The sequence below is a fragment of the Oncorhynchus gorbuscha genome, linkage group LG19 (genome assembly GCF_021184085.1).
Source record: "Oncorhynchus gorbuscha isolate QuinsamMale2020 ecotype Even-year linkage group LG19, OgorEven_v1.0, whole genome shotgun sequence".
Lineage (NCBI taxonomy): Eukaryota > Metazoa > Chordata > Actinopteri > Salmoniformes > Salmonidae > Oncorhynchus > Oncorhynchus gorbuscha.
Genome location: NC_060191.1, coordinates 71,594,033 through 71,619,349, shown reverse-complemented (window position 1 = coordinate 71,619,349; position 25,317 = coordinate 71,594,033). Strand labels below are relative to the sequence as shown.

Genomic DNA, 25,317 nt, shown 5'->3' with positions numbered 1-25,317 from the left:
TCTTCATTAACCCTGATGAGTGGATTTCTGCATACACTTTTTTTTTTATCAATCAATTCATTACAGAATGAAACAGCATAACATTCCTGCTCCCTCTAAAGGGTTCTGCCTCCATATTCATTCATCCATGAATTAATTATTCATCAAAGTCAACATTTTTTATTAAATAAAACATTCTGACTTCAAAGGAGCTGCTTGAATGTGTTTTTATTGAACCTTGGCAAAGATTTATGTAATTAAAAACAGTCTCGTACGGCAAGAGAATTACACACTTCATAAAATGTGAAAGGAATATCAACATTTTTATTAACTTACCTAATTAATTTGGTGTCTGTTTTCACAACTGGCTTTCAGGTGAGAAATGGAATTCATTAACGTCTATCGATGATAGTTTGTGAAAGTTTGTGGGTTTTATACAATGTCTTTATTTGTTATGTTTTAACCATACATGTGATTAACTAAACACATTGAAGACTATACTATATTATAAACTGGTTGGTTCGAGCCCTGAATGCTGATTGGCCGAAAGCCGTGGTATATCAGACCGTATACCACGGGTATGACAAAAATGTATTTTTACTGCTCTAATTACATTGGTAATTATAATAGCAATAAGGCACCTCGGGGGTTTGTGTCATATGGCTAATATACAAAGGCTAATGGTTGTGTCCAGGCACTCCATGTTGTGTTGCACGTAAGAACAGCCCTTAACCGTGGAATATTGGCCATATACCACACCCTCTCGGTCCTGATTATATAATTACATCATGTGTTTCTTGGTGGTTTCTAATTGGACATCATGTGTTTCTTGGTGGTTTCTAATTGTCCATCATGTGTTTCTTGGTGGTTTCTAATTGGACATCATGTGTTTCTTGGTGGTTTCTAATTGGACATCATGTGTTTCTTGGTGGTTTCTAATTGGACATCATGTGTTTCTTGGTGGTTTCTATTTGTCCATCATGTGTTTCTTGGTGTTTCTCTCTGGTCTCAGGAGGATAATGAAACACTTTGGAGCAAACAGACAGAACAGCAGCCCAAAGCTGGATGCTAAGATGGCGAATATCTCCACCGCATCTGCGTACTTCCCAGGAGAGCTGACGTAGGCAGGGACGAAGGAGATCCATACAGCACAGAAGATCAGCATGCTGAAGGTGATGAACTTGGCCTCGTTGAAGTTGTCAGGGAGTTTCCTGGCCAGGAAGGCTAAGAGGAGACAGAGAGAGGCCAGCAAGCCGATGTAGCCCAGCACCAGAGAGAAGCCGGCCACAGAGCCCACCTCACATTCCAGGATGACCTTAGACCCTTTGAGGCCTAGGTCACGGTAAGGCTGGGGAGGACTTATCGACAACCACACGGCGCAGATGATCACCTGCGTTTACAAACACAATTACAAACTCATCTTTACTCATCTTATACAGTAAAATACTGATTCATTCAGTTAGGTGACTTTAAGTTATTTCAATATTAAAGCTCTCACCTGAACACTGGTAAAGAGGAAGACACTCCCTCTCTGCTGCACGGGTCCAAACCACCTCATCAGCTGCCCAGCACCGGGCCTGGCTGAGCGGAACGCAGCCAGAACCACGATGGTCTTGACAAGGAGGCAGGAGAGACAGAGCACAAAGATGACCCCAAACGCCGCCTGGCGGATCTGACACGCCCACACCGAGGGACGCCCAATGAACACCAACGAACACAGGAAGCAGAGCTTGAGTGACAGGAGAAGCAGGAAACTCAGCTCTGAGTTGTTGGCCCGCACCTGGATTGAGAGGAATGGTTAGACATACATGATACCATAGAAGAGTTCTCCATTTTATCCCGTACCCGATGTAACACTGTATCAAAGCTCTTACCAGAGGGGTGTGGCGGTGGTACACAAAGAGCATAAACACAGCCGCCGTTGCCACAGCGCCGCACACGGCAACAGTGGTCAGAGTGACACCCATGGTGTCGTTGAAGGAGAGGAACTCGAGCTGACGAGGGATGCAGGCCGTCCGATTGCCGTTGGACCAGAACTCCAGAGGACAACGGTCACATTGTAGAGAGCCTGGGAGATTGAACAAGTTACAATGACAATTGAAAAGCATACATTACTTATTCAGTCTAATTAAGTCTTAATTAAAGTATAATATTTTATTCGAGAGAGATCAGGTCAATAACGGCTAATTAAGAACACCATTTCATTGTTTAAAATTATATTCTACCCCAACATCACAGTTCACTGACCTGTGGTGTTGCTGACCTCTCCCTCAGCACAGGAGATGCAGTCGAAGCAGCAGACAGGCTCCCCTTTCTTCCTGGCTACACGGGTGCCTGGGGGACAGCTGTCACTGCACACTGACACAGGCACCTGTACATTATTATTATGCCACGAAATGAATTTCATTTGAACAAAACCTTTCAGTTCATGTTTTAGAAATGGTATTTCTTGCCGTATTAGATCCTGCTGATTGGTCGATGAGGATATTGGACCCCTCTACTCGGCCAATCGTGACAAGTTTGAGCAACCCCTGGGGCGTGGCCTGCCAGTTCACAAGGTCGTAGACAGCAGGGACATCCGCGCCCCGGAAGTAAAACGGCTCCCCAAGTGGAGTGGTGAAGTTAACCTGGTTCAGGTGCTGCAACAGCTTGGAGGAGAGGAGAGACAAACATTACCATTACACTGTTAATATGATGTAATAACTAAAACCCAGGGTAGGGTAGGTTACTTTGGTTACTTAGGTTACTAAATGTAATCTGTTACAGTTACTAGTTACATGTCCAAAAATTGTAATCAGTAATGTAACTTGTGGATTACCCAAACTCAGTAATGTAATCTGATTTACTTTCCCCTTAAGAGGCATTGATGCTTTGCTGGTGACTTTCTGTGATGTATTTACAGTTCAAGGCATACTTAACCAGCATTGCTACCACAGCATTCTGCAGCGATACACCATCCCATCTGGTTGGCGCTTAGTGGGACTATCATTTGTTTTTCAGCAGGACAATGACCCATCACACGTCCAGGCTGTGTAAGGACTATTTGACCAAGGAGAGTGATGGAGTGCTGCAACAGATGACCTGCCTTCCCCAATCACCCAACCTCAACCCAATTGAGATGGTTTTAGATGAGTTTGACCACAGAGTTAAGGAAAAGCAGCCAACGAGTGCTTAGCTTATGTGGGAACTCCGTCAAGACTGTTGGAAAAGCATTCCAGGTGAAGCTGGTTGAGAGAATGTCAAGAGTGTGCAAAGCTGTCATCAAGGCAAAGGGTGGCTACTTTGAAGAATCAAACATCTAAAATATATTTTGATTTGTTAAACACTTTTTTGGTTACTTCATGATTCCATATGTGTCATTTCATAGTGTTGATGTCTTCAATATCATTCTACAATCTGGAAAATAGTAAAAAATAAAGAAAAACCCTTGATTGAGAAGAAGTGCCCAAACTTTTGACTAGTACTGTATATAAATCATTTATATGTCAAAAAATGGATGTAGCAACTACAGCAGGGCTGCGCAACCCTCTTCCTGGATATCTACTGTCCTGTAGGTTATCACTCCAACCCTCTTCCTGGAGATCTAATGTCCTGTAGGTTATCACTCCAACCCTCTTCCTGGTGATCTACTGTCCTGTAGGTTTTCAGTCCAACCCTCTTCCTGGAGATCTACTGTCCTGTAGGTTTTCAGTCCAACCCTTTTCCTGGAGATCTACTGTCCTGTAGGTTTTCAGTCCAACCCTAATTTAGCATATCTGATTCAGCTAGTTAAGGTCTTGTTGAGAAGCTAATTAGTAGAAACAGGTGTGTTAAATTAGGGTTGGACTGAAAACCCACAGGACCATAAGATCTCCAGGAACAGGGTTGGGAAGCCCTGAACTACAGATTGAAGTGTATGAGTTTGAGCTTTCGTCAAATAGGTGTCATGGATTCTCCCGGTACTGCTGCTCATGCCGTGCACCAGTTCCGGAGGGCTACGTCACCGGCCTCTAGACGTCACTGAACTGGACTCATTTACGTTCCCCATTCCCCCCTGATTAGTAATTGTAAATATGTGCCCTCTGTTCACCATTGTCTTTTCGGTTCATGTTTCCTTGTACATTGGTGTTGTGAGTACCAGAGCTGTGGTTGTTGCAGCTTTCGTGCTGCGTCTAATTGTGTCCTCGTCATTACGGGTCTCATCCAATGTATTGTTATGACGGGTCTCATCCAATGTATTGTTATGACGGGTCTCATCCAATGTATTGTTATGACGGGTCTCATCCAATGTATTGTTATGACGGGTCTCATCCAATGTATTGTTATGACGGGTCTCATCCAATGTATTGTTATGACGGGTCTCATCCAATGTATTGTTATGACGGGTCTCATCCAATGTATTGTTATGACGGGTCTCATCCAATGTATTGTTATGACGGGTCTCGTCCCGTGTATTTATTAGAGGTTTAGCTCTTTAGTTTAAGTTACATCCCTGTGTTTTTGTACACGTGTCTGTTTTGTGCTTCGTCCCCGTGCCTTTCATGGCATGTTGTATTAAAACCCCCTGTTACGAATTCCTGCGCCTGTCTCCAATCCTTTATGCAACGTTACATTAGAACTATGAATTGAATTTATCTGCATGAATTAGATTGAGGAATAAAGCCTCCACTTTTAATCCATAGGCTGTGATCCGCAAGATGTAGCTGTTGCAAAGAGTGCATTTTTCACAGGATGTCCCACTGGTTTCAAAAACAATGATTGATCAGGCATCTTAAACTACTTGAATTCAATCACATTTGAATTTGTAAACAGCCATCCACAACAACCAGAATCCGTAAGGCGCAAATAGCTAAATGAGAGAGCAGCAGTGTGATTCACATCAATGCACTACGTAAATATCAGTAATAAGTGACTTCGTTTAAATTGGCGACTTGTTTTTCCATGCTGGATTGAACGTTATTGAGAAACCAGAGAAGTTTTTTTCAGCCAACATCATTTATGAATTTAAAAGTAATCTTCAAGGTAATTGTCTAGTTTATCAAAAGTATCTGTAATCTGATTACAATATTTTTTGCTGGTAACAGACATGTATATCAAATTACATTCAATCCATTACTCCCCAACCTTGCTCGAAACATATCCCCATAGCAACTATTAAGTGGACATGAATATTTAATTACATTAATAAGCATTTGCATAAGCAATTCTACTGAACATGCAATAGATGTGTGTGTACCTCTGCTGGGCTGATCTTGTGAGGAGGGGAGCAGGTGAAGCTGTTACCCCAGGAAGGGCTGTCTCTCTGGGGGCAGGACAGCAGGCTGTGGAGGGCGTGGGCTGCAGCATACACAGCCAGATACACATTATAGGTTATTCTCAGCTGAGAGGTGTCTGTGAAAGGGCTCTGCACCACCTCCAGAGTCTCTGCCCCACTGCAGGAGGCCAGGCGTATACGGGAGGAACTGGAGGTGGGAGGAGGGGGATGTGGTAGTGACTCCGAGGGGGTTGGAGGAAGGGGAGAGGGGAGCAGAGACGTGTCGTGTCCATGTGCTGCTCCAGGGCTACACCCAAACTCCGTTTCCCAGAGTTCCTTCAACAGGACGTCTCCGGGGCGACGAGAGGGGTGGAGACTTCGAAGGTGGGCTTCAAAGCCAGGCATAGGTGCACTACGGATAGCCACACCCACGACGCCCCGAGAGACGTTAAAGAGGGCGGGGTTCCGTAGCAGTTGTCCGCTGGTGCTCCATGCCTCACTGGCCAGAAACTGCCTGTCCGTCACGTTTCTCCTCCCCAGCTCCAGGAGTAACGCCCCTATGTCAGTGTACCAGAGGAAGACTAGGATCACCCGCGCTGTCGAGGCCTGGACCGTGTCTGCTGCTCGCTCCACATCCCTCACCAGGTTCGCCCGGTTGAGGGTCTCAAAGAACGCCATGCACACCCCCGTCCCCCGAACCGCCGCCTCAAACACCTGGGGATCAAATATGAAGCACAGGGAGCGAGACAAATAATCAAAATACTGATGTAGAAGTTAAAAATAAAATACAGCAGGATGCCGAAATACCATCAATTTCCTTGCAATTTTTTAGTAAATGTAAATTCTACAATTTGACCAAGAATGAATGAATAAAGTCAAAAGTCAAAAGTCAAAGTTACTATAAAGAAACATATAATTAACTATAATTAACAATTTGTAAGTCGCTCTGGATAAGAGCGTCTGCTAAATGACTTAAATGTAAAATGTAAATGTAACTAAATAATAATAAATAAATCAACAGACAAGTGTCTTCAATAAAGAAGAGCAGCAACCAACAAGAAAAGTTAAAGATAAACCTGTATGGCCTGACGACCGTAGTCGTTGTCTGCAGCGATAGCCCCGACCCAGGTCCATCCCAAGAGCCTGGTGAGCCGGGCCATGGTGAGGGCTTGGTAGACATCACTGGGGATGGTCCTGAAGAAGTTAGGGAACTCCTGTCTGTCACTGAGACAGCCACAGCTGGCCTGGTAACTGATCTGAGGGACAACACCATTAAAATCAATAATTTCTCACTAAATACTAGACCAGCTGAATTAGAACGAATTAAAGCATAATGACAATCTTTCTAGGTATGTATTTCCTGGTTGTAGAGAGAGACTGAGGACATATCAACACAATAGAGAGAGAGAGAGAGAGAGAGAGAGAGAGAGAGAGAGAGAGAGAGAGAGAGAGAGAGAGAGAGAGAGAGAGAGAGAGAGAGAGAGAGAGAGAGAGAGAGAGAGAGAGAGAGAGAGAGAGTGACCACAGGCACAGAGAGGGGCCCCAGGGTCCTGGCCAGGATGATGGCCTGAGTGGACGATGCATCACCAATGACCAGAGGAACGTGGGAGTCGCTTGATGGCCGTGCTGCACAGGATACACATAACATTTTAACATGATTCTATAATCAGAACGACATGATAGCATACATGAGCTATTTGCTATTCATTTAGTGTAGGATCTTCACAATATTAATGGCTATTTGGCAAATACTTTTCAATAGATATTAATTTTAGGTTAAAAATCACATTTGAGGTTAGAAAGCTCTGTAGATTCACATCTAAGGCTCCCCCCTGACACCAAGGCCAGTGCCCCTCGCAAGCTCCAGGGGTGCTGACCACAGCTGTCCAGGACACGGTAGCCCAGCCGGACTCCCGGCAGCAGGAAGGGGTTACGGTTAATCTCATCCACTGCAAACACCAGTGCGTGCACCCATCTCAACGGTTCCTCCTGGAAACTGAGAACAGGGATGTGAGATGAGAAGGTAAACATGAGAGATAGAAAGACAGGGAGAAAGAGAGGGAGAGAGAGAGGGAGAAAGAGAGGGAGAGAGAGAGGGAGAAAGAGAGGGAGAGAGAGAGGGAGAGAGAGAGGAGAGAGAGAGAGAGAGAGAGAGAGAGAGAGAGAGAGAGAGAGAGAGAGAGAGAGAGAGAGAGAGAGAGAGAGAGAGAGAGAGAGAGAGAGAGAGAGAGAGAGAGAGAGAGAGAGAGAGAGAGAGAGAGAGAGAGAGAGAGAGAGAGAGAGAGAGAGAGAGAGAGAGAGAGAGAGAGAGAGAGAGAGAGAGAGAGAGAGAGAGAGAGAGAGAGAGAGAGAGAGAGAGAGAGAGAGAGAGAGAGAGAGAGAGAGAGAGAGAGAGAGAGAGAGAGAGAGAGAGAGAGAGAGAGAGAGAGAGAGAGAGAGAGAGAGAGAGAGAGAGAGAGAGAGAGAGGGAGAAAGAGAGATAGCAGAGCAAAATTCAAATAAGTAAATGAGCATGGTGTAACCTTGTAATCAGATGAATGTGATTGATCATGAGGAGAAACAACATTCAACCTTAATAAACAGCACTAAAAAAAATGCTTTAATGTTGAACATCAATCTTATCCGTCTAAACTGAGAATCAAGTTGACAACGGAAAAATACCACACTCTATAACATCAAGGTTGTTTAAGTGTTTTGCATTTTCAAGAAATATGCCTTCTCTCATTATACTCAGATAGAGAGAGAACTGTGCTAAACATCTGAGGAGAAAACAATGGCTCTTTAAGCAAATGAGTTAGACAAAAAACTAAGATCATTATTAAAAATGTTAATTGTTTTTGCAGACAATTTGTTAACAGCATATTTAAAATTGAAAATTTAAATTTCATTTTTTGACGTGATTAAGATTCTGTGTAAAACAAAAGCAAAGGGAACATTTTCCATTTCAGTACCGTGAAACGGGACGCAGTGGAAGGACGAAACACCTTCTGAAGAGAACAACATTCAGATCAAATCATTACACGAAAGAAAGAAAAAGTTTTCAAATGAAGGAAAAGTACCCCTGCTAAAAAGAAATGCTGTTACAAAATAAAATAAATAAAAAAGGACTCATCAAAAGAATAAACAAAGATAGAATTTCACATCCTTTGAAAAGAAAGAAAGTCACAAGAAAAGGTCAAAGTTTGATTAAAAAAAAGAGAACAGAAATAACCAAAGGAACTTACTTGACACAGGACTGCAGGTTAGGGTGTTGGCTGAAGCTCAGGTCTGGAGCAGGGGGGAGGTTATGGATAGGGAAGACAGCCCCGATCACCACATCACCTTCCTGGGATAGACCAAGGTCATCCAGACCGACCGAATGGTCCCACCGAGAACACACTGTTGTCTGAGCCATCGCTACCCCAACCCTGACCAGCCAGGGCAGTAGCAGGGGAATGGCCCGTGTCAGCCAGGTGAACCAGGGGGACATGGGAAAGCTCCTCTGGACACACAGGCAGGCAGGAAGTTGACCAGACCAGACCAAAACCACCCCCAATGCCGTTTCTATATACTGGTAAAAACATGAAACGCTTCAGCACAGTGAAATTGATCAAACGTACAGATGAGTTACAAGAGTGTGAAGATTATGATCATAAATCCTCCGTGTCTGAACATCCAGCCTGTTAACTGACTTCCTCCCTGCTAAGATGTAGCACAGATCAGCCTAAGTGGTTCTCCGTCAGGTGAAGACAAGCTTGAGCTGTTTGGGCAGTCAACAACAAGTCTCTATCTCCCAGCATTGGGTCTGACAGCAGCCTTCCCTGATCTGGCCCAGTGGAGGGTAAGGGAGGTTATTTATAATGACCAGAGATCATAGAGAATACATGGAGTCAACAAGATGACACACTGAGAATCTAAATCGCAGGCCTCCTGAGTGTTGCTGTTAGTGGCAACGGCTTGACACAGAAACATAAGTAAGGGAGACAGGGGGACTTGTTATTTTGAACAATATGTTTTTTGAGGATTTAGATGGTCGCAGGTGTGCCATTTCTCATCTCCATTACTGCTAATTTCACAAGAAATTACATCCTATTATCTACCCATTAGCCACACACAGCAAGATACAATAACACAGAGGGAGAAGGGGGGGGGGCTGTGTGTGTGAGTGTGTTGTGTCTACATACCATGGCAAGAACACTTGTATACCTCAGTAGTTGCAACCCAGTTAAACAATTAAAAGAGTGTGAGAGAGACCGATGGAGAGAAAGATTGTGGAATATAAAGACTAAGAGAGAAGAGAATACACAATCAAGATAGAAAATAGAGGACAAACAGACACAATTGCCATGTAAAAAAGGTTTCATAATTTTATTCCATCGGTAGGAAAATGCTCACATGAATCTTCTGAGGGACCATAACAAATAAAAAAAGATGTGTTTAAACACTGAAAAGAAGAATAAAATCACGCAGCCTGATCCAGCCCAAAGGCCTCATCTACCTAGTCCACTGTGTTTTTGTTCTTGGAAACATGTGACTGAAAGACTAAATGTAATAACCAGACCCCAACATGTTTTTTTCCTTCTTTCTTTTTGTTGCAGTCTGTATTAAAGTAATTATTTTTAAAAAATAAAAGCATTTAAACTCAAAAAAGTATCTGATAGTGTTTAAAATCGTAGAAAGCGAGAAGTCCGAGCAAGCAAGTCTATGTACTGTATTGTACTGTATTGTACTGTATTGTACTAATTATGTATTGTATTGTACAGTCTATGTACTGCATTGTACTTATTGTACTGTCTATGTACTATATTTTACTGTCTATGTACTGTATTTTACTGTCTACATACTGTATTGTACTGTATTGTACTGTATTGCACATTTTATGTACTGTATACAGTATGTACTGTATGGTACGGTCTATGTACTGTATTGTACTGTCTATGTACTGTATTGTACTGTATTGTACTGTCTATGTACCATCTACATACTGTATTGTACTGTCTATGTACCGTCTACATACTGTATTGTACTGTCTACATACTGTATTGTACTGTCTATGTACTGTATTGTACTGTATTGTACTGTATTGTACTGTATTGTACTGTCTATGTACTGTATTGTACCGTCTACATACTGTATTGTACTGTCTATGTACTGTAATGTACTGTATTGCACATTTTATGTACTGTATACTGTATGTACTGTATGGTACAGTCTACATACGGTATTGTACTGTCTATGTACTGTATTGTACTGTCTATGTACTGTTTATGTACTGTATGGTACTGTCTCTGTACTGTCTATGTACTGTCTACATACTGTATGGTACTGTCTATGTATGGTACTGCCTATGTACTGTCTACATACTGTATGGTACTGTCTATGTACTGTATGGTACTGTCTATGTACTGTCTACGTACTGTATTGTACTGTCTATGTATTGTATTGTACTGTATGGTACTGTCTATGTACTGTATGGTACTGTCTATGTACTGTCTACGTACTGTATTGTACTGTCTATGTACTGCATTGTACTGTTTATGTATTGTATTGTACTGTATGGTACTGTCTATGTACTGTATTGTACTGTCTACATACTGTATGGTACTGTCTATGTACTGCATTGTACTGTCTATGTATTGTATTGTACTGTATGGTACTGTCTATGTACTGTCTATGTACTGGCTATGTATTGTATTGTACTGTATGGCACTGTCTATGTACTGTATTGTACTGTCTATGTACTGTATTGTACTGTCTATGTACTGTATTGTACTGTATTGTACTGTCTATGTACTGTATTGTACTGTATTGTACTGTCTATGTATTGTATTGTACTGTATTGTACTGTATTGTACTGTATATGTACTGTATTGTACTGTATGGTACTGTCTATGTACTGTATTGTACTGTCTATGTATTGCATTGTACTGTCTATGTACTGTATTGTACTGTATGGTACTGTCTATGTATTGTATTGTACTGTCTATGTACTGTATTGTACTGTCTATGTACTGTATTGTACTGTCTATGTACTGTCTATGTACTGTCTATGTATTGTATTGTACTGTCTATGTACTGTATTGTACTGTCTATGTACTGTATTGTACTGTCTATGTACTGTATTGTACTGTATGGTACTGTCTACATACTGTATGGTACTGTCTACATACTGTATGGTACTGTCTATGTATTGTATTGTACTGTCTATGTACTGTCTATGTACTGTATGGTACTGTCTATGTACTGTCTATGTACTGTCTACATACTGTATGGTACTGTCTATGTACTGTATTGTACTGTCTATGTACTGTCTACATACTGTATGGTACTGTCTATGTACTGTATTGTACTGTATGGTACTGTATGGTACTGTCTGGTACTGTCTATGTACTGTCTATGCACTGTCTATGTACTGTCTACATACTGTATGGTACTGTCTATGTACTGTATTGTACTGTATGGTACTGTCTACATACTGTATGGTACTGTCTATGTACTGTATTGTACTGTATGGTACTGTCTACATACTGTATGGTACTGTCTATGTACTATATTGTACTGTATGGTACTGTCTACATACTATATGGTACTGTCTATGTACTGTATTGTACTGTCTATGTACTGTCTACATACTGTATGGTACTGTCTATGTACTGTATTGTACTGTCTACATAATGTATGGTACTGTCTATGTACTGTATTGTACTGTCTACATACTGTATGGTACTGTATTGTACTGTCTATGTACTGTATTTCATCCAATCCCACTATTACTTGTTCTGTACAAAGACAGTAGTGCACTGTGATGTCTACAGATCGATGCATAGTCATGCTGGACATGTCCACGTTTAACATGCAGAAAACAGCTGTACCGTCAACTAAATAACACCACCGTCCATTAAAAACGAATGTACAGTAGAATATTTACAAACAACACACTGAGAGGAGAAAGGAAGACTTGAGGAAGATCTCTGATGAAACAGATCACGCTCCTTAAAAGTGCCTCACGCTGGTTGAATCAACGGTGTTTACACGTCATTTCAACTAAATGACGTTGAACCAACGTGGAAGAGACGGTGAATTGACGTCTGGGCCTCTGATAATACCAATACACATTTAAAATGTACAAACACCAAGACAACACTTCCCTTCAGAGTAAAACACATTTGGAAAGTTTCCAATTTTTTGCTTCATTGTAGGTGGAGTTAGCTTGAACAGGAAGTAGAATTACAGGAACAGGCAGGACAGGAAACAGGTACAATCAAAGTAGGAAGTGGATTACAATCTGTTCCAAATTACATTTACAGAACATTCTGATCAGGACATTTTGACATTCACAGACAAAATGTCAGACCCAATCAGGTAGTTAACTTCATACCTGTATTACTGGACAGACCAACCAGGATATATATTTGATTTTTTTCTCGGTTATAAGCAGGAAGCTGATTTTCTGTGTTCTGGAAGTACATTATGCATCATTCCTGATAACCAGGAAGTGGGTTCAGAGTCTGAGCAGGAAGTAGACTTCCGGTTCTGATCTTATACAGGAGTCGGTGGGCAGCAGAGAGTCATCATGATAATGATCACCATATTGATCTCCGTATCCGTACCCCAATGTGTTGCACGCCCCCTCAGGAAGCCCCCCTGTCCTCCAGCTGGTCCAGGTAGCCCGCTATGTAAGAGCCTGTGGAGTGTCTGTTAGCTGGGGGGTTCTGACCTGCTGCTACTTTAGTACGCAGCACTACCCCTCCCACGCTGGAGGGGGCGCTCGTGTCCCGGGACTTCAGAGCCTCCTGCTGCCTCTCTCGAGCGCGATTGTTGATGTGACGCACACGGCTCTGGCTCCGAGAGGAAAGGCGGCGGGAGAGGAGCGGGGGGGAGTCCTCCTGGGCATCAGGGACAAAGTTTGAGGGGGGGCAGGGGCGTGTTGGGGGAATGAAGGGTTTGAGGGGTAACTGAGGTAGCTGGGGAGACTGGAGTCTGTCCCGGTCTCTGTCATCCCCCTCCAGGGTGACTAGTTTGCGGAGCTGCTCAGTGAGGGGGTCTGCAGACTGCAACCGTTGGGACAGACCCCCTAGGCCCCTCATCCTCCTCCGCTCCTTCATACAGGGGGGTGATGAAGCTGCGGCTGATGATGTTGTACTTGCTGTGGAAGTTGCAGGAGATGTCCTCAGATGTCAGGTCACCCAGAGACTTGGACTTGCAGGGGCTGGGGGCTGTGGGTGGTCTGGGGATAGGTAGAGGAGGGGCAAGGGTGGGGCCCGAGAGGGGCAGCGGAGGGGGGCCAGAACGGGGTTGGAACTGGGGCTGGGTGTGTGATTGGGGTCGGGGTTGGGTGTGTGATTGGGGTTGGGCCTGGGGTAGAAGCTGGGTATTTGATTGGGGCTGGGGTTGCAGATGGGTGTAGGGGGATGCCGAGGCAGCGGAGGGCCTGAAGCAGTTGTAGTCTAGATGGCTGTAGGCCACATCACAGTCTGAGATAGGGGAGTACAGGCCTCGGTCTCTTGGGAAGCTAACATACCTTGAACCAGACATACTAGACAGACCAGGCAGAAACTCAGAGGAGGACTGGAAGCAGGTTGATGCTTCACCCTGATCCTGACCTTCCCCTGTCCCACCCTGGTAGCCCCTGGTCTGGTCCTGGGTGTGTCCATCCTGGTAGCCCCTGGTCTGTAGATGGGTGTGCCCACCCTGGTAGCCCCTGGTCTGGGCCTGGGTGTGCCCACCCTGGTAGCCCCTGGTCTGGGCCTGGGTGGGTCCACTGTAGCTGTGCTGCTGGGTGTAGGCTCTGGTAATGTCTCTGCTGTTCTCAAAGGAGAGCTCAGCCCTGCTGTGGGTGGAGGGGTGGCTGTACAGGCCGAGGGTGCTGGGGTTGGGTGGCCTTTCGAAGAGGGGGGGCTGGGTTTGAGGGGTTATTGATGGGGTGTTGCGAGGGGAGGGCTGGTGTGAGGATTGTACGAGGGGGCAAGGACACTGGGAGAGTTGGGGTTCGTACTGGTGAGAGGGGATTAGTTGGTTAACCTGGCTTTGGGGAGCAGCGTATTGTTTGGTTGGGCTGGTAGCGACCCAGGTGCAGTTGTGTCTCGGTAAAGTGATCTCCAGTGGATCCTCGTCCACGTTAATCTCCACCTCCATCACATGACTTCCTGCTGTGTCCTGGCACAACAGCAACCGGTCAGACACTGTGCTGTTGACAGATGGGCACCTGTAACCCCATGACGACCCCCACTCCCCCCCTGACCCCAGCTCTGTACGATCACTGACACCCCCATAGCCCTGTCCTGGCTCCTCCACCTCCACTACACCCCTACGTGAGCCCAGCCAGCTGTCCTCTGCCCCCAGGCGAGGAGGCACCTTGGTTGGGGATGGCTCCAGGCTGACCATGGGTGTGCTCTCCTCAGAGTCAGCCTGGATGTTGCCTACGGTCTGCTCTCTCAGGTTGTAGACAGAGACTGGAGACAAGACCTCCTCATCCAGGATGGTATAGACCTCCTCCAGCTCCATGGTCTCAGGACTGGAGAAGAGAAGGGGGGCAGGGTGGTCTGCGTGGGAGGTTTTGGGGTGGGGTGGGAGTAGGTTGTGGTTTGCTTGGTTAGGGGTCTGGCTTGCCTTTCGAGGAGTGATAGGTCCGTTCGTTGCCTTGCGGGGGGAGGTGGTGGTCTGTGGGTCTTTATATGGGGTGGTACAGTCCACGGTGACCTTATAGGGTGTGCTGGAGTCCTGGACAGTGGGATGGAACAAACAGGACATGACACTGAGGACGTGGGGGTCAGAGTTCGTTGTGAGGTCATTCTGGTCAGCGGTGAGGTCAAACTGGCCAATCAGAGCGGAGATCGAGCCGCAGCTGGTGTCGTTGCCGAGGGATACGGCATCAATGAGTCGCGAGATGGTGCTGTCCTGCCGGGAGACGGGGCTCTGAAGATCGGACCGGTCCACGTTGAGTGGGGAGAGGGGGGGCACAGAGGAAGAGGGGACAGAGGAAGAAGAAGAGGAGGAAGGTGCTGGCGTGTTTGTTGTACTATGTAATGTTGTCTCTGGTCTGCTCTCAGTAGGTACGTGTAAACAGTTGCTCTCTGTCTTTGTTGACCTGCTTAGGTAACACAACGTCCTTTGGCGAGAGGAAATGCCCTCAGCTTTGATGGGTGGGTTGACTCTGTCCTTTAATTGCTCTCTGGAGTCACCATCTACACTTCCTCCTCCTTGGCCAATGACCAGGTAGGAGGTCTCATCTAATTGGTCAAGCTCTGTGGTCCTATCCCGCGTGTTGTTGTGATTGGTGGAAGGGATGGACACACTGTGTTCAAGGGAGGCGGATGATTCGATAAGGAGTTCCACAGAGTGGGACCTGGGCCGATCAAAGGGGGAGGTTCCTATAAAAAACAGACAAGTTAGACAGTCAGTAGATGTTCAAACACTTTCACAGACGTACGTAGAACACCAAGCCGACCAACAACCAACCGACACATTCCGTCCAACACGAGCCAATAGCAACACAGAGACGAATGGAATGTACCACCAAATACGACTGTGAGAGGGGTGTTGGAAAATGAGGCTGTGCAGGTAACAGAAGGAACATCCATTTTTGGGGGGAAACATCCATTTCGGAAGAGATGGTCAAATGGGATCAATTTTGTCAGTTAAAAAAAAAGGGGAGAATTCTGATTTTGAAATAGTACTTTTACAAAGTTACATCAGTGGGATGATGTAATACTGGGATGTTTTAGGATGAGGCAACCTTAGGAGGTGTCTTGGTTTACCTGGCGGGATATCCTAGTCAGTTCTCTACTACAGAGAAGCACCACAGAGTGAAGAAGGAACAGAAAAGGAATGTTAAAGTATTGAGGAACAATAGATTGTCTGGATTTGTCAATTTAAACAGATTTTTCTTCTTCTATATTTTTGGAAAAAAGGACAAGTTAGAAACAAGACAACAGTTGACATTTCCACATAAGACCCATTGCACTGTTTGTTTCAATGAGAGCGCAACACAACCAATGACCACTTCAACTCTAAGCATGATGTCACATGTAGCAACCAAACCAGACAAGAATAGTTGCTCTGCTATTACAGGTAAACCAGGATCATGTATTGCTCTGAGAAATAGGTAACATGATGCTGTAACCTCATTCAAATAGAGAAAAACACTGTTGTTTCTTCTTAGATATCTATTTTAACATATTACTTGTTACAGAACATATTGTTTTTTATTATCATGGTTGATGTAAGAGTGTGTGAGGTCTCAAGAGGAGGTCTACCCACCGATGAGTGTGTCTGCACCCAGGTCAGGCTGCTCCTGGTCGGGGGAGCAGAGGGAGAGCTGTCCCTGCAGTAGCCTCTCCAGAGGCATGGAGATGGGTCTGTGGGAGACGGGGGCGTGAGGTGGGGGGCTCCTCTCCACCACTACCCTCTCTCTGTCCTTGGACCCCTCCCAGACCCTCCCAGCCCCTTCCCCGGCCCCCACTCTGTCCTTGCCATCTGATATGGAGGGCTTGCGGTCTGATATTGAGGTGGAGGACTCAGCGAGCTTCATCTTGGATTTCTTGCGTCGGTTGGTGGGGGCGCTGGCGGTGCGTCGGAGGAGGAGGTCGCTGATGGAGCGTTTCCTGAGGGCCGAACCACAGCTGGTGTCTACTGACGACTTAGAGGACCTGTTGAACAAGCCTCTGATGCCTCGCAGCTGACGACCCTGGTGGATGGAGAGAGGGAGGGGAGATAGGGAGGGGAGAGAGAGGGATATGGGAGATAGGGAGGGGAGAGAGAGGGATAGGGAGACAGGGAAGGGGAGAGAAGGACATGGAGAGAGATAGGGAGAGAGAGGGAGGGGAGATAGGGAGGGGAGAGAGAGTGAGGGGAGATAGGGAGGGGAGAGAGAGGGAGGGGAGATAGGGAGGGAAGAGAGAGGGAGGGGAGATAGGGAGGGGAGAGAGAGGGAGGGGAGATAGGGAGGGGAGAGAGAGGGATAGGGAGACAGGGAAGGGGAGAGAAGGACATGGAGAGAGATATGGAGAGAGAGGGAGGGGAGAGAGTGACGGGAGAGAGAGGGAGGGGAGAGAGAGGGAGGGGAGATAGGGAGGGGAGAGAGTGACGGGAGAGATAGGGAGGGGAGATAGGGAGGGGAGAGAGAGGAAGTATGAAGAGATAAGAGAGAGAGAGAAATTGTGTTCAGCTTTATGCATGAAAATATGAATTGCATGATGCGAGGGAGAAGGTTAAATAACATTTGCCATGCTTTTCAAGCACAGTATTCCAACCACAATGCACACAATATAGACTGAAAACACAGTAACACACTTCACTCTTCACAATATGAAATGTTTTCAGCAAATCAACACAAATTCTTTACATTCATTCAAATGAATTGCAGAGCTGGCATTTCCCCTTCCTCCCAGGTTAATAACAGGCAGAACACATGGGGAGAATCTCAATTGCATTTCCTTGACTCCTTGCATCATCGCTCCTCGTCTCCTTTTCAAAATCGATTGGACGAGAACATCAAGAGGTCCTAGCCCTCTGACCTTCTCATCCAATCGGTCTTAAGAAGGAGGCGAGGAGAGAGGATGTGGGGAATCAAGATAATACAATTGAGAATTTCCCATGGGTAAAAATGTCACATGTCATGACTAAGACATCCCAATAGATGGCACTAGAGCATCCCAGTAACCACAGTCTAACAAGCCTCTCCTTCGCAATGCATTCTTTTTTATTTAACTGGGCAAGCCAGTTAAGAACAAATTCTTATTTAGAATGACGGCCTACCCCAGCCAAACCCGGACGACGCTGGTCCAATTGTGCGCCGCCCTATCATGGCCAGACGTGATGCAGCCTGGATTCAAACCAGGGACTGCAGTGAAAGCTATTGCACTGAGATGCAGTGCCTTAGACTACTGCGCCACTCGGCAATCGTTGCACATATTCCCTCTTTTGACAATTATCTGTGTTGTTAGTAACGCCATGAGCTCAGATTTTTATTTAACCAAATCATTACTGACAGAAAATGCTTTGAAAATCACCTAAAAAATGTAACACTTTCACAAAAATACAAATCTAAAAAGAATTACCAATCGTAGATGTTGTAAACATCCAGAAATACTCTGAAAGCATATACACTTCACCACACCCACACACATTAGAAACCATGCAGATGCCATGCAGCACACAGAATCTACCCCGGATATCTTGTTGGCTCCTAGAAAGTGCATTATGGTAAAGCTGGGGTTCAGGACTAGTGGACTCCACTGGAAAGGAAGAATGTACCAGCTTAGCTTGGGAGAGTTGTATGGATGATAGTTAACTGTGAAATACATATATATATATGTATATGTAGAAGCTGAAACTGATGATTACCCTTCAGACCAATACTTCTCTATAGGGTCAGAATAGCAGTAACCTGATCCTAGATCTGATCTCACTAGCCTGGTACCAGATCTGATCTCACTGGCCTGGTACCAGATCTGATGTCACTAGCCTGGTCCCAGATCTGATCTCACTAACCTGGTCCCAGATCTGATCCCAGATCTGATCTCACTAGCCTGGTTCCAGATCTGATCTCACTAACCTGGTCCCAGATCTGATTTCACTAGCCTGGTCCTAGATCTGATCTCTCTAGCCTGGTCCCAGATCTGATCTCACTAGCCTGGTCCCAGATCTGATCTCTCTAGCCTGGTCCCAGATATGATCTCTCTAGCCTGGTCCTAGATCTGATCTCTCTAGCCTGGTCCCAGATCTGATCTCACTAGCCTGGTCCCAGATCTGATCTCACTAGCCTGGTCTAGCCTGGTCCCAGATCTGATCCTGGTCCCAGATCTGATCTCAAAAGCCTGGTCCCAGATCTGATCTGCATGATCTCACTAACCTGGTCCCAGATCTGATCTCACTAGCTCTGGTCCCAGATCTGATCTCAATAACCTGGTCCCAGATCTGATCTCACTAACCTGATCCCAGATCTGATCTCACTAGCCTGGTCCCAGATCTAATCTCACTAGCCTGGTCATAGATCTGATCTCACTAGCCTGGTTCCAGATCTGATCTCACTAACCTGGTCCCAGATCTGATCTCACTAGCCTGGTCCTAGATCTGATCTCTCTAGCCTGGTCCCAGATCTGATCTCACTAGCCTGGTCCCAGATATGATCTCTCTAGCCTGGTCCTAGATCTGATCTCTCTAGCCTGGTCCCAGATCTGATCTCACTAGCCTGGTCCCAGATCTGATCTCACTAGCCTGGTCCTAGATCTGATCTCTCTAGCCTGGTCCCAGATCTGATCTCACTAACCTGGTCCCAGATCTGATCTCACTAGCCTGGTCCCAGATCTGATCTCTCTAGCCTGGTCCCAGATCTGATCTCAAAAGCCTGGTCCCAGATCTGATCTCTCTAGCATGATCTCACTAACCTGGTCCCAGATCTGATCTCTCTGGCCTGGTCCCAGATCTGATCTCACTAGCCTGGTCCCAGATCTGATCTCTCTAGCCTGGTCCCAGATCTGATCTCACTAGCCTGGTCCCAGATATGATCTCTCTAGCCTGGTCCCAGATCTGATCTCTCTAGCCTGGTCCCAGATCTGATCTCACTAGCCTGGTCCCAGATCTGATCTCACTAGCCTGGTCCCAGATCTGATCTCTCTAGCCTGGTCCCAGATCTGATCTCACTAACCTGGTCCCAGATCTGATCTCACTAGCCTGGTCCCAGATCTGATCTCTCTAGCCTGGTCCCAGATCTGATCTCAAAAGCCTGGTCCCAGATCTGATCTCTCTAGCATGATCTCACTAACCTGGTCCCAGATCTGATCTCTCTGGCCTGGTCCCAGATCTGACCTCTCTAGTCTGGTCCCAGATCTGACCTCTCTAGCCTGGTCCCAGATCTGATCTCACTAGCCTGGTCCCAGATCTGATCTCACTAGCCTGGTCCCAGATCTGATCTCAATAACCTGGTCCCAGATCTGATCTCACTAGCCTGGTCCCAAATCTGATCTCTCTAGCCTGGTCCCAGATCTGATCTCTCTAGCCTGGTCCCAGATCTGATCTCACTAGCCTGGTCCCAGATCTGATCTCTCTAGCCTGGTCCTAGATCTGATCTCTCTAGCCTGGTCCTAGATCTGATCTCTCTAGCCTGGTCCCAGATCTGATCTCTCTAGCCTGGTCCCAGATCTGATCTCACTAGCCTGGTCCCAGATCTGATCTCTCTAGCATGATCTCAAAGCCTGGTCCCAGATCTGATTAAATAAATGGTCCCAGATCTGATCTCTCTAGCCTGGTCCCAGATCTGATCTCTCTAGCCTGGTCCCAGATCTGATCTCACTAGCCTGGTCCCAGATCTGATCTCTCTAGCATGATCTCACTAGCCTGGTCCCAGATCTGATCTCTCTGGCCTGGTCCCAGATCTGATATCTCTAGCCTGGTCCCAGATCTGATCTCAATAACCTGGTCCCAGATCTGATCTCACAGGCTGGTCCCAGATCTATCTTAAAGCCTGGTCCCAGATCTGATCTCTCTAGCCTGGTCCTAGATCTGATCTCTAGCCTGGTCCCAGATCTGATCTCACTAGCCTGGTCCCAGATCTGATCTTAAAGCCTGGTCCTAGATCTGACTCTCTAGCCTGGTCCCAGATCTGATCTCAAAAGCCTGGTCCCAGAAACAGATCTCTAGCATGATCTCACTAACCTGGTCCCAGATCTGATCTCTCTGGCCTGGTCCCAGATCTGACCTCTCTAGTCTGGTCCCAGATCTGACAGCCTGGTCCCAGATCTGATCTCAATAGCCTGGTCCCAGATCTGATCTCACTAGCCTGGTCCCAGATCTGATCTCTCTAGCATGATCTCACTAGCCTGGTCCCAGATCTGATCTCTCTGGCCTGGTCCCAGATCTGATATCTCTAGCCTGGTCCCAGATCTGATCTCACTATCCTGGTCCAAGATCTGATCTCACTAGCTCTGGTCCCAGATCTGATCTCAATAACCTGGTTCCAGATCTGATCTCACTAACCTGATCCCAGATCTGATCTCACTAGCCTGGTCCCAGATCTAATCTCACTAGCCTGGTCCTAGATCTGATCTCACTAGCCTGGTCCTAGATCTGATCTCACTAGCCTGGTCCCAGATCTGATCTCACTAACCTGGTCCCAGATCTGATCTCACTAGCCTGGTCCCAGATCTGATCTCACTAGCCTGGTCCCAGATCTGATCCCAGATCTGATCTCACTAGCCTGGTCCCAGATCTGATCTCTCTAGCCTGGTCCCAGATCTGATCTCACTAACCTGGTCCCAGCCTGGCCAGGTCGCAGTTGCAAATGAGAACTTGTTCTCAACTAGCCTACCTGGTTAAATAAAGGTTAAATAAATACATCAAATTGTTTGTGCTTTGCCTACTCCATTGGCATTGTCAAGCCAAAATAGTTGTCAATAGACCATAAACAGACTGGCCCCCAGGCAATAGTAAAGAGACCAGAAACAGACTGGTAACCAGGCTATATTAAAGAGACCAGAAACAGGCTGGTAACCAGGCTATATTAAAGAGACCAGAAATAGACTGGCACCCAGGCTATATTAGAGAGGCCAGAAATAGACTGGTAACCAGGCTATATTAAAGAGGCCAGAAACAGGCTGACACCCAGGCTATATTAAAGAGACCAGAAACAGGCTGGACTAGACTATATTAAAGAGACCAGAAACAGGCTGGACTAGACTATATTAAAGAGACCAGAAACAAGCTGGACTAGACTATATTAAAGAGACCAGAAACTGGCTGGACTAGACTATATTAAAGAGACCAGAAACAGGCTGGACTAGACTATATTAATGAGACCAGAAACAGGCTGGACTAGACTATATTAAAGAGACCAGAAACAGGCTGGACTAGACTATATTAAAGAGACCAGAAACAGGCTGGACTAGACTATATTAAAAAGACCAGAAACAGGCTGGACTAGACTATATTAAAGAGACCAGAAACAGGCTGGACTAGACTATATTAAAGAGACCAGAAACAGGCTGGACTAGACTATATTAAAGAGACCAGAAACAAGCTGGACTAGACTATATTAAAGAGACCAGAAACAGGCTGGACTAGACTATATTAAAGAGACCAGAAACAGGCTGGACTAGACTATATTAAAGAGACCAGAAACAGGCTGGACTAGACTATATTAAAGAGACCAGAAACAGGCTGGACTAGACTATATTAATGAGACCAGAAACAGGCTGGACTAGACTATATTAAAGAGACCAGAAACAGGCTGGACTAGACTATATTAAAGAGACCAGAAACTGGCTGGACTAGACTATATTAAAGAGAGCGGGACAAAAGTGAAAGGGGATGGTTGAATTTCCCCAGGAGTCCAGAAACAGGCTGGACTAGACTATATTAAAGAGACCAGAAACAGGCTGGACTAGACTATATTAAAGAGACCAGAAACAGGCTGGACTAGACTATATTAAAGAGACCAGAAACAGGCTGGACTAGGCTATATTAAAGAGACCAGAAACAGGGTGGACTAGACTATATTAAAGAGACCAGAAACAAGCTGGACTAGACTATATTAAAGAGACCAGAAACAGGCTGGACTAGACTTTATTAAAGAGACCAGAAACAGGCTGGACTAGACTATATTAAAGAGACCAGAAACAGGCTGGACTAGACTATATTAAAGAGACCAGAAACAAGCTGGACTAGACTATATTAAAGAGACCAGAAACAGGCTGGACTAGACTATATTAAAAAGACCAGAAACAGGCTGGACTAGACTATATTAAAGAGACCAGAAACAGGCTGGACTAGACTATATTAAAGAGACCAGAAACAGGCTGGACTAGACTATATTAAAGAGACCAGAAACTGGCTGGACTAGACTATATTAAAGAGACCAGAAACAGGCTGGACTAGACTATATTAATGAGACCAGAAACAGGCTGGACTAGACTATATTAAAGAGACCAGAAACAGGGTGGACTAGACTATATTAAAGAGACCAGAAACAGGCTGGACTAGACTATATTAAAGAGACCAGAAACAGGCTGGACTAGACTATATTAAAGAGACCAGAAACTGGCTGGACTAGACTATATTAAAGAGACCAGAAACAGGCTGGACTAGACTATATTAATGAGACCAGAAACAGGCTGGATCTAGACTATATTAAAGAGACCAGAAACAGGGTGGACTAGACTATATTAAAGAGACCAGAAACAGGCTGGACTAGACTATATTAAAGACCCAGAAACTGGCTGGACTAGACTATATTAAAGAGACCAGAAACAGGCTGGACTAGACTATATTAATGAGACCAGAAACAGGCTGGACTAGACTATATTAATGAGACCAGAAACAGGCTGGACTGCCATCTGTGTGTGTTTGAGACTATATTAAAGAGACCAGAAACAGGCTGAACTAGACTGTATTAAAGAGACCAGTAACTGGCTGGACTGTGGACTATTTAAAGAGACCAGAAACAGGCTGGACTAGACTATCTGTAAAGTGACCCAGAAACTGGCTGGACTGTGACTATATTAAAGAGACCAGAAACAGGCTGGACTAGACTTTATTAAAGAGACCAGAAACAGGCTGGACTAGACATCTGTAAAGAGACCAGAAACAGGCTGGACTAGACTATATTAAAGAGACCAGAAACAGGCTGGACTAGACTATATTAAAGAGACCAGAAACTGGCTGGACTAGACTATATTAAAGAGACCAGAAACAAGCTGGACTAGACTATATTAAAGAGACCAGAAACCTGTCTAGCTGGACTAGACTATATTAAAGAGACCAGAAATAGGCTGGACTAGACTAGGGTCAGTGAAGACGGGGAGAAGAGGACTAGGGATAATAGGTATGTCTCAGACTGTAATGTCTTCTCATACAAGGGTTATATCACTGTAATGTCATGTACCTACCTTCCCATAGATGTCATGAACTGTTACGTGGATAAAGATGGACGCCTCAGTCAACCCCTCCAAGTACACATGTCTATAACCTGCAGAGAGAGAGGGTTCAGAGGGGAGAGAGAGGGTTCAGAGAGGGGGAGAGAGGGGAGAGGGAGAGAGAGGGTTGGAAAGGAGAGAGGAGGGATCAAAGGGGGAGAGAGAGAGGGTTCAGCAGGGAGAGAGAGGAGGGTTCAGAGGGGGAGAGGAGGAGAGAGGGAGAGAGGAGAGGAGAGGGGGAGAGAGGAGGGTTCAGAGGGAGAGAGGGGAGAGAGTTCAGAGAGGGAGAGAGAGGGTTCAGAGAGAGAGAGAGAGAGGGTTCAGAGGGGAGAGAGGAGGGAGAGAGAGAGAGAGGAGGGTTCAGAGGGGAGAGAGAGTTCAGAGGGAGAGGGAGGGTTCAGAGGGGGAGAGAGAGGTTCAGAGGGGAGAGAGGAGAGTTCAGAGGGGAGAGAGAGAGAGAGAGAGAGGGAGAGAGAGAGAGGAGAGAGGAGAGAGAGAGGGTTCAGAGAGGGGGAGAGGAGGGTTCAGAGGGAGAGAGAGGGTTCAGAGAGAGAGAGAGAGGGAGAGAGAGAGTTCAGCAGGGGAGAGAGAGGGAGAGTTCACAGGGAGAGAGAGGAGGGTTCAGAGGGGAGAGAGGAGGGTTCAGAGAGGGAGAGAGAGGGTTCAGAGGGGAGAGAGGAGAGAGGAGGAGAGGAGGGAGAGGGAGAGAGGGAGGGTTCAGCAGGGGAGAGGAGGGTTCAGAGGGGGAGAGAGAGAGGGTTCAGCAGGGGAGAGAGAGGAGGGTTCAGAGGGGAGAGAGAGGAGGGTTCAGAGGGGGAGGAGGGTTCAGCAGGGAGAGAGAGAGAGGTTCAGAGGGGAGAGGAGAGAGAGAGGGAGAGAGGAGGGTTCAGAGGGGAGAGAGAGGGTTCAGCAGGAGAGAGGGGTTCAGACAGGGGAGAGACAGGGAGAGAGAGGGGACAAAGAAGTGGGTAAAGGGGATGATGGTTGAATTCTCTAGGAGGGTTCAGCAGTCTGTCCTCTCATTGCCTGAACCCCAGGAGTCAAGGGACAGCTGTGTCACAGACAAGACAGATGTGTGAGTGGACCAGAATAACCAGTCAGCCTCAGGTCCATGTATCAAGGTTCACAAGAAAAGACACGGTTGCCTATATATATATATTATATATATATAGGAGGGTTCAGCATTTAGGGTTCAGCAGGGGAGATTTCAGCAGGGGA

The 25,317-nt window shown here is 45.9% G+C and overlaps 2 protein-coding genes across 2 annotated transcripts in view; both read right to left on the bottom strand.

Moving 5' to 3' along the window:
- Window positions 1-397: 397 nt before the first annotated feature.
- Window positions 398-8,681, bottom strand: LOC124005144 (extracellular calcium-sensing receptor-like). Its single transcript, XM_046314124.1, has 11 exons — window positions 8,437-8,681; window positions 7,030-7,208; window positions 6,735-6,838; window positions 6,289-6,468; window positions 5,526-5,926; window positions 5,195-5,390; window positions 2,433-2,627; window positions 2,227-2,350; window positions 1,854-2,047; window positions 1,478-1,759; window positions 398-1,369 (listed from the first exon to the last, which is right to left on the bottom strand). Exons 1-11 carry the CDS (start codon window positions 8,679-8,681, stop codon window positions 947-949), a joined length of 2,523 nt encoding a protein of 840 aa, XP_046170080.1. The 3' UTR covers window positions 398-946.
- A 3,161-nt stretch (window positions 8,682-11,842) lies between these two features.
- The window catches only part of LOC124005158 (1-phosphatidylinositol 4,5-bisphosphate phosphodiesterase eta-1-like), a 154,621-nt gene continuing 141,146 nt past the window's right edge, over window positions 11,843-25,317 (bottom strand). Inside the window, 6 exon segments of the mRNA XM_046314148.1 lie at window positions 11,843-12,833; window positions 12,835-13,302; window positions 13,304-15,561; window positions 16,451-16,877; window positions 18,358-18,426; window positions 24,073-24,152. Coding sequence (XP_046170104.1) covers window positions 12,693-12,833; window positions 12,835-13,302; window positions 13,304-15,561; window positions 16,451-16,877; window positions 18,358-18,426; window positions 24,073-24,152 — 3,443 coding nt within the window. The 3' untranslated portion in view covers window positions 11,843-12,692.

Bases quoted from the DNA above. Each gene is read 5' to 3' on its own strand.
- LOC124005144 (XM_046314124.1), bottom strand. From the start codon at position 8,681: ATGTCCCCCTGGTTCACCTGGCTGACACGGGCCATTCCCCTGCTACTG. The intron at 2,351-2,432 runs GCAAGAAATACC...AATAATGTACAG, and splicing joins AATCAGCAGGATCTAATACG to GTGCCTGTGTCAGTGTGCAG. The intron at 1,760-1,853 runs GTAAGAGCTTTG...CTCTCAATCCAG, and splicing joins ACCACCGCCACACCCCTCTG to GTGCGGGCCAACAACTCAGA.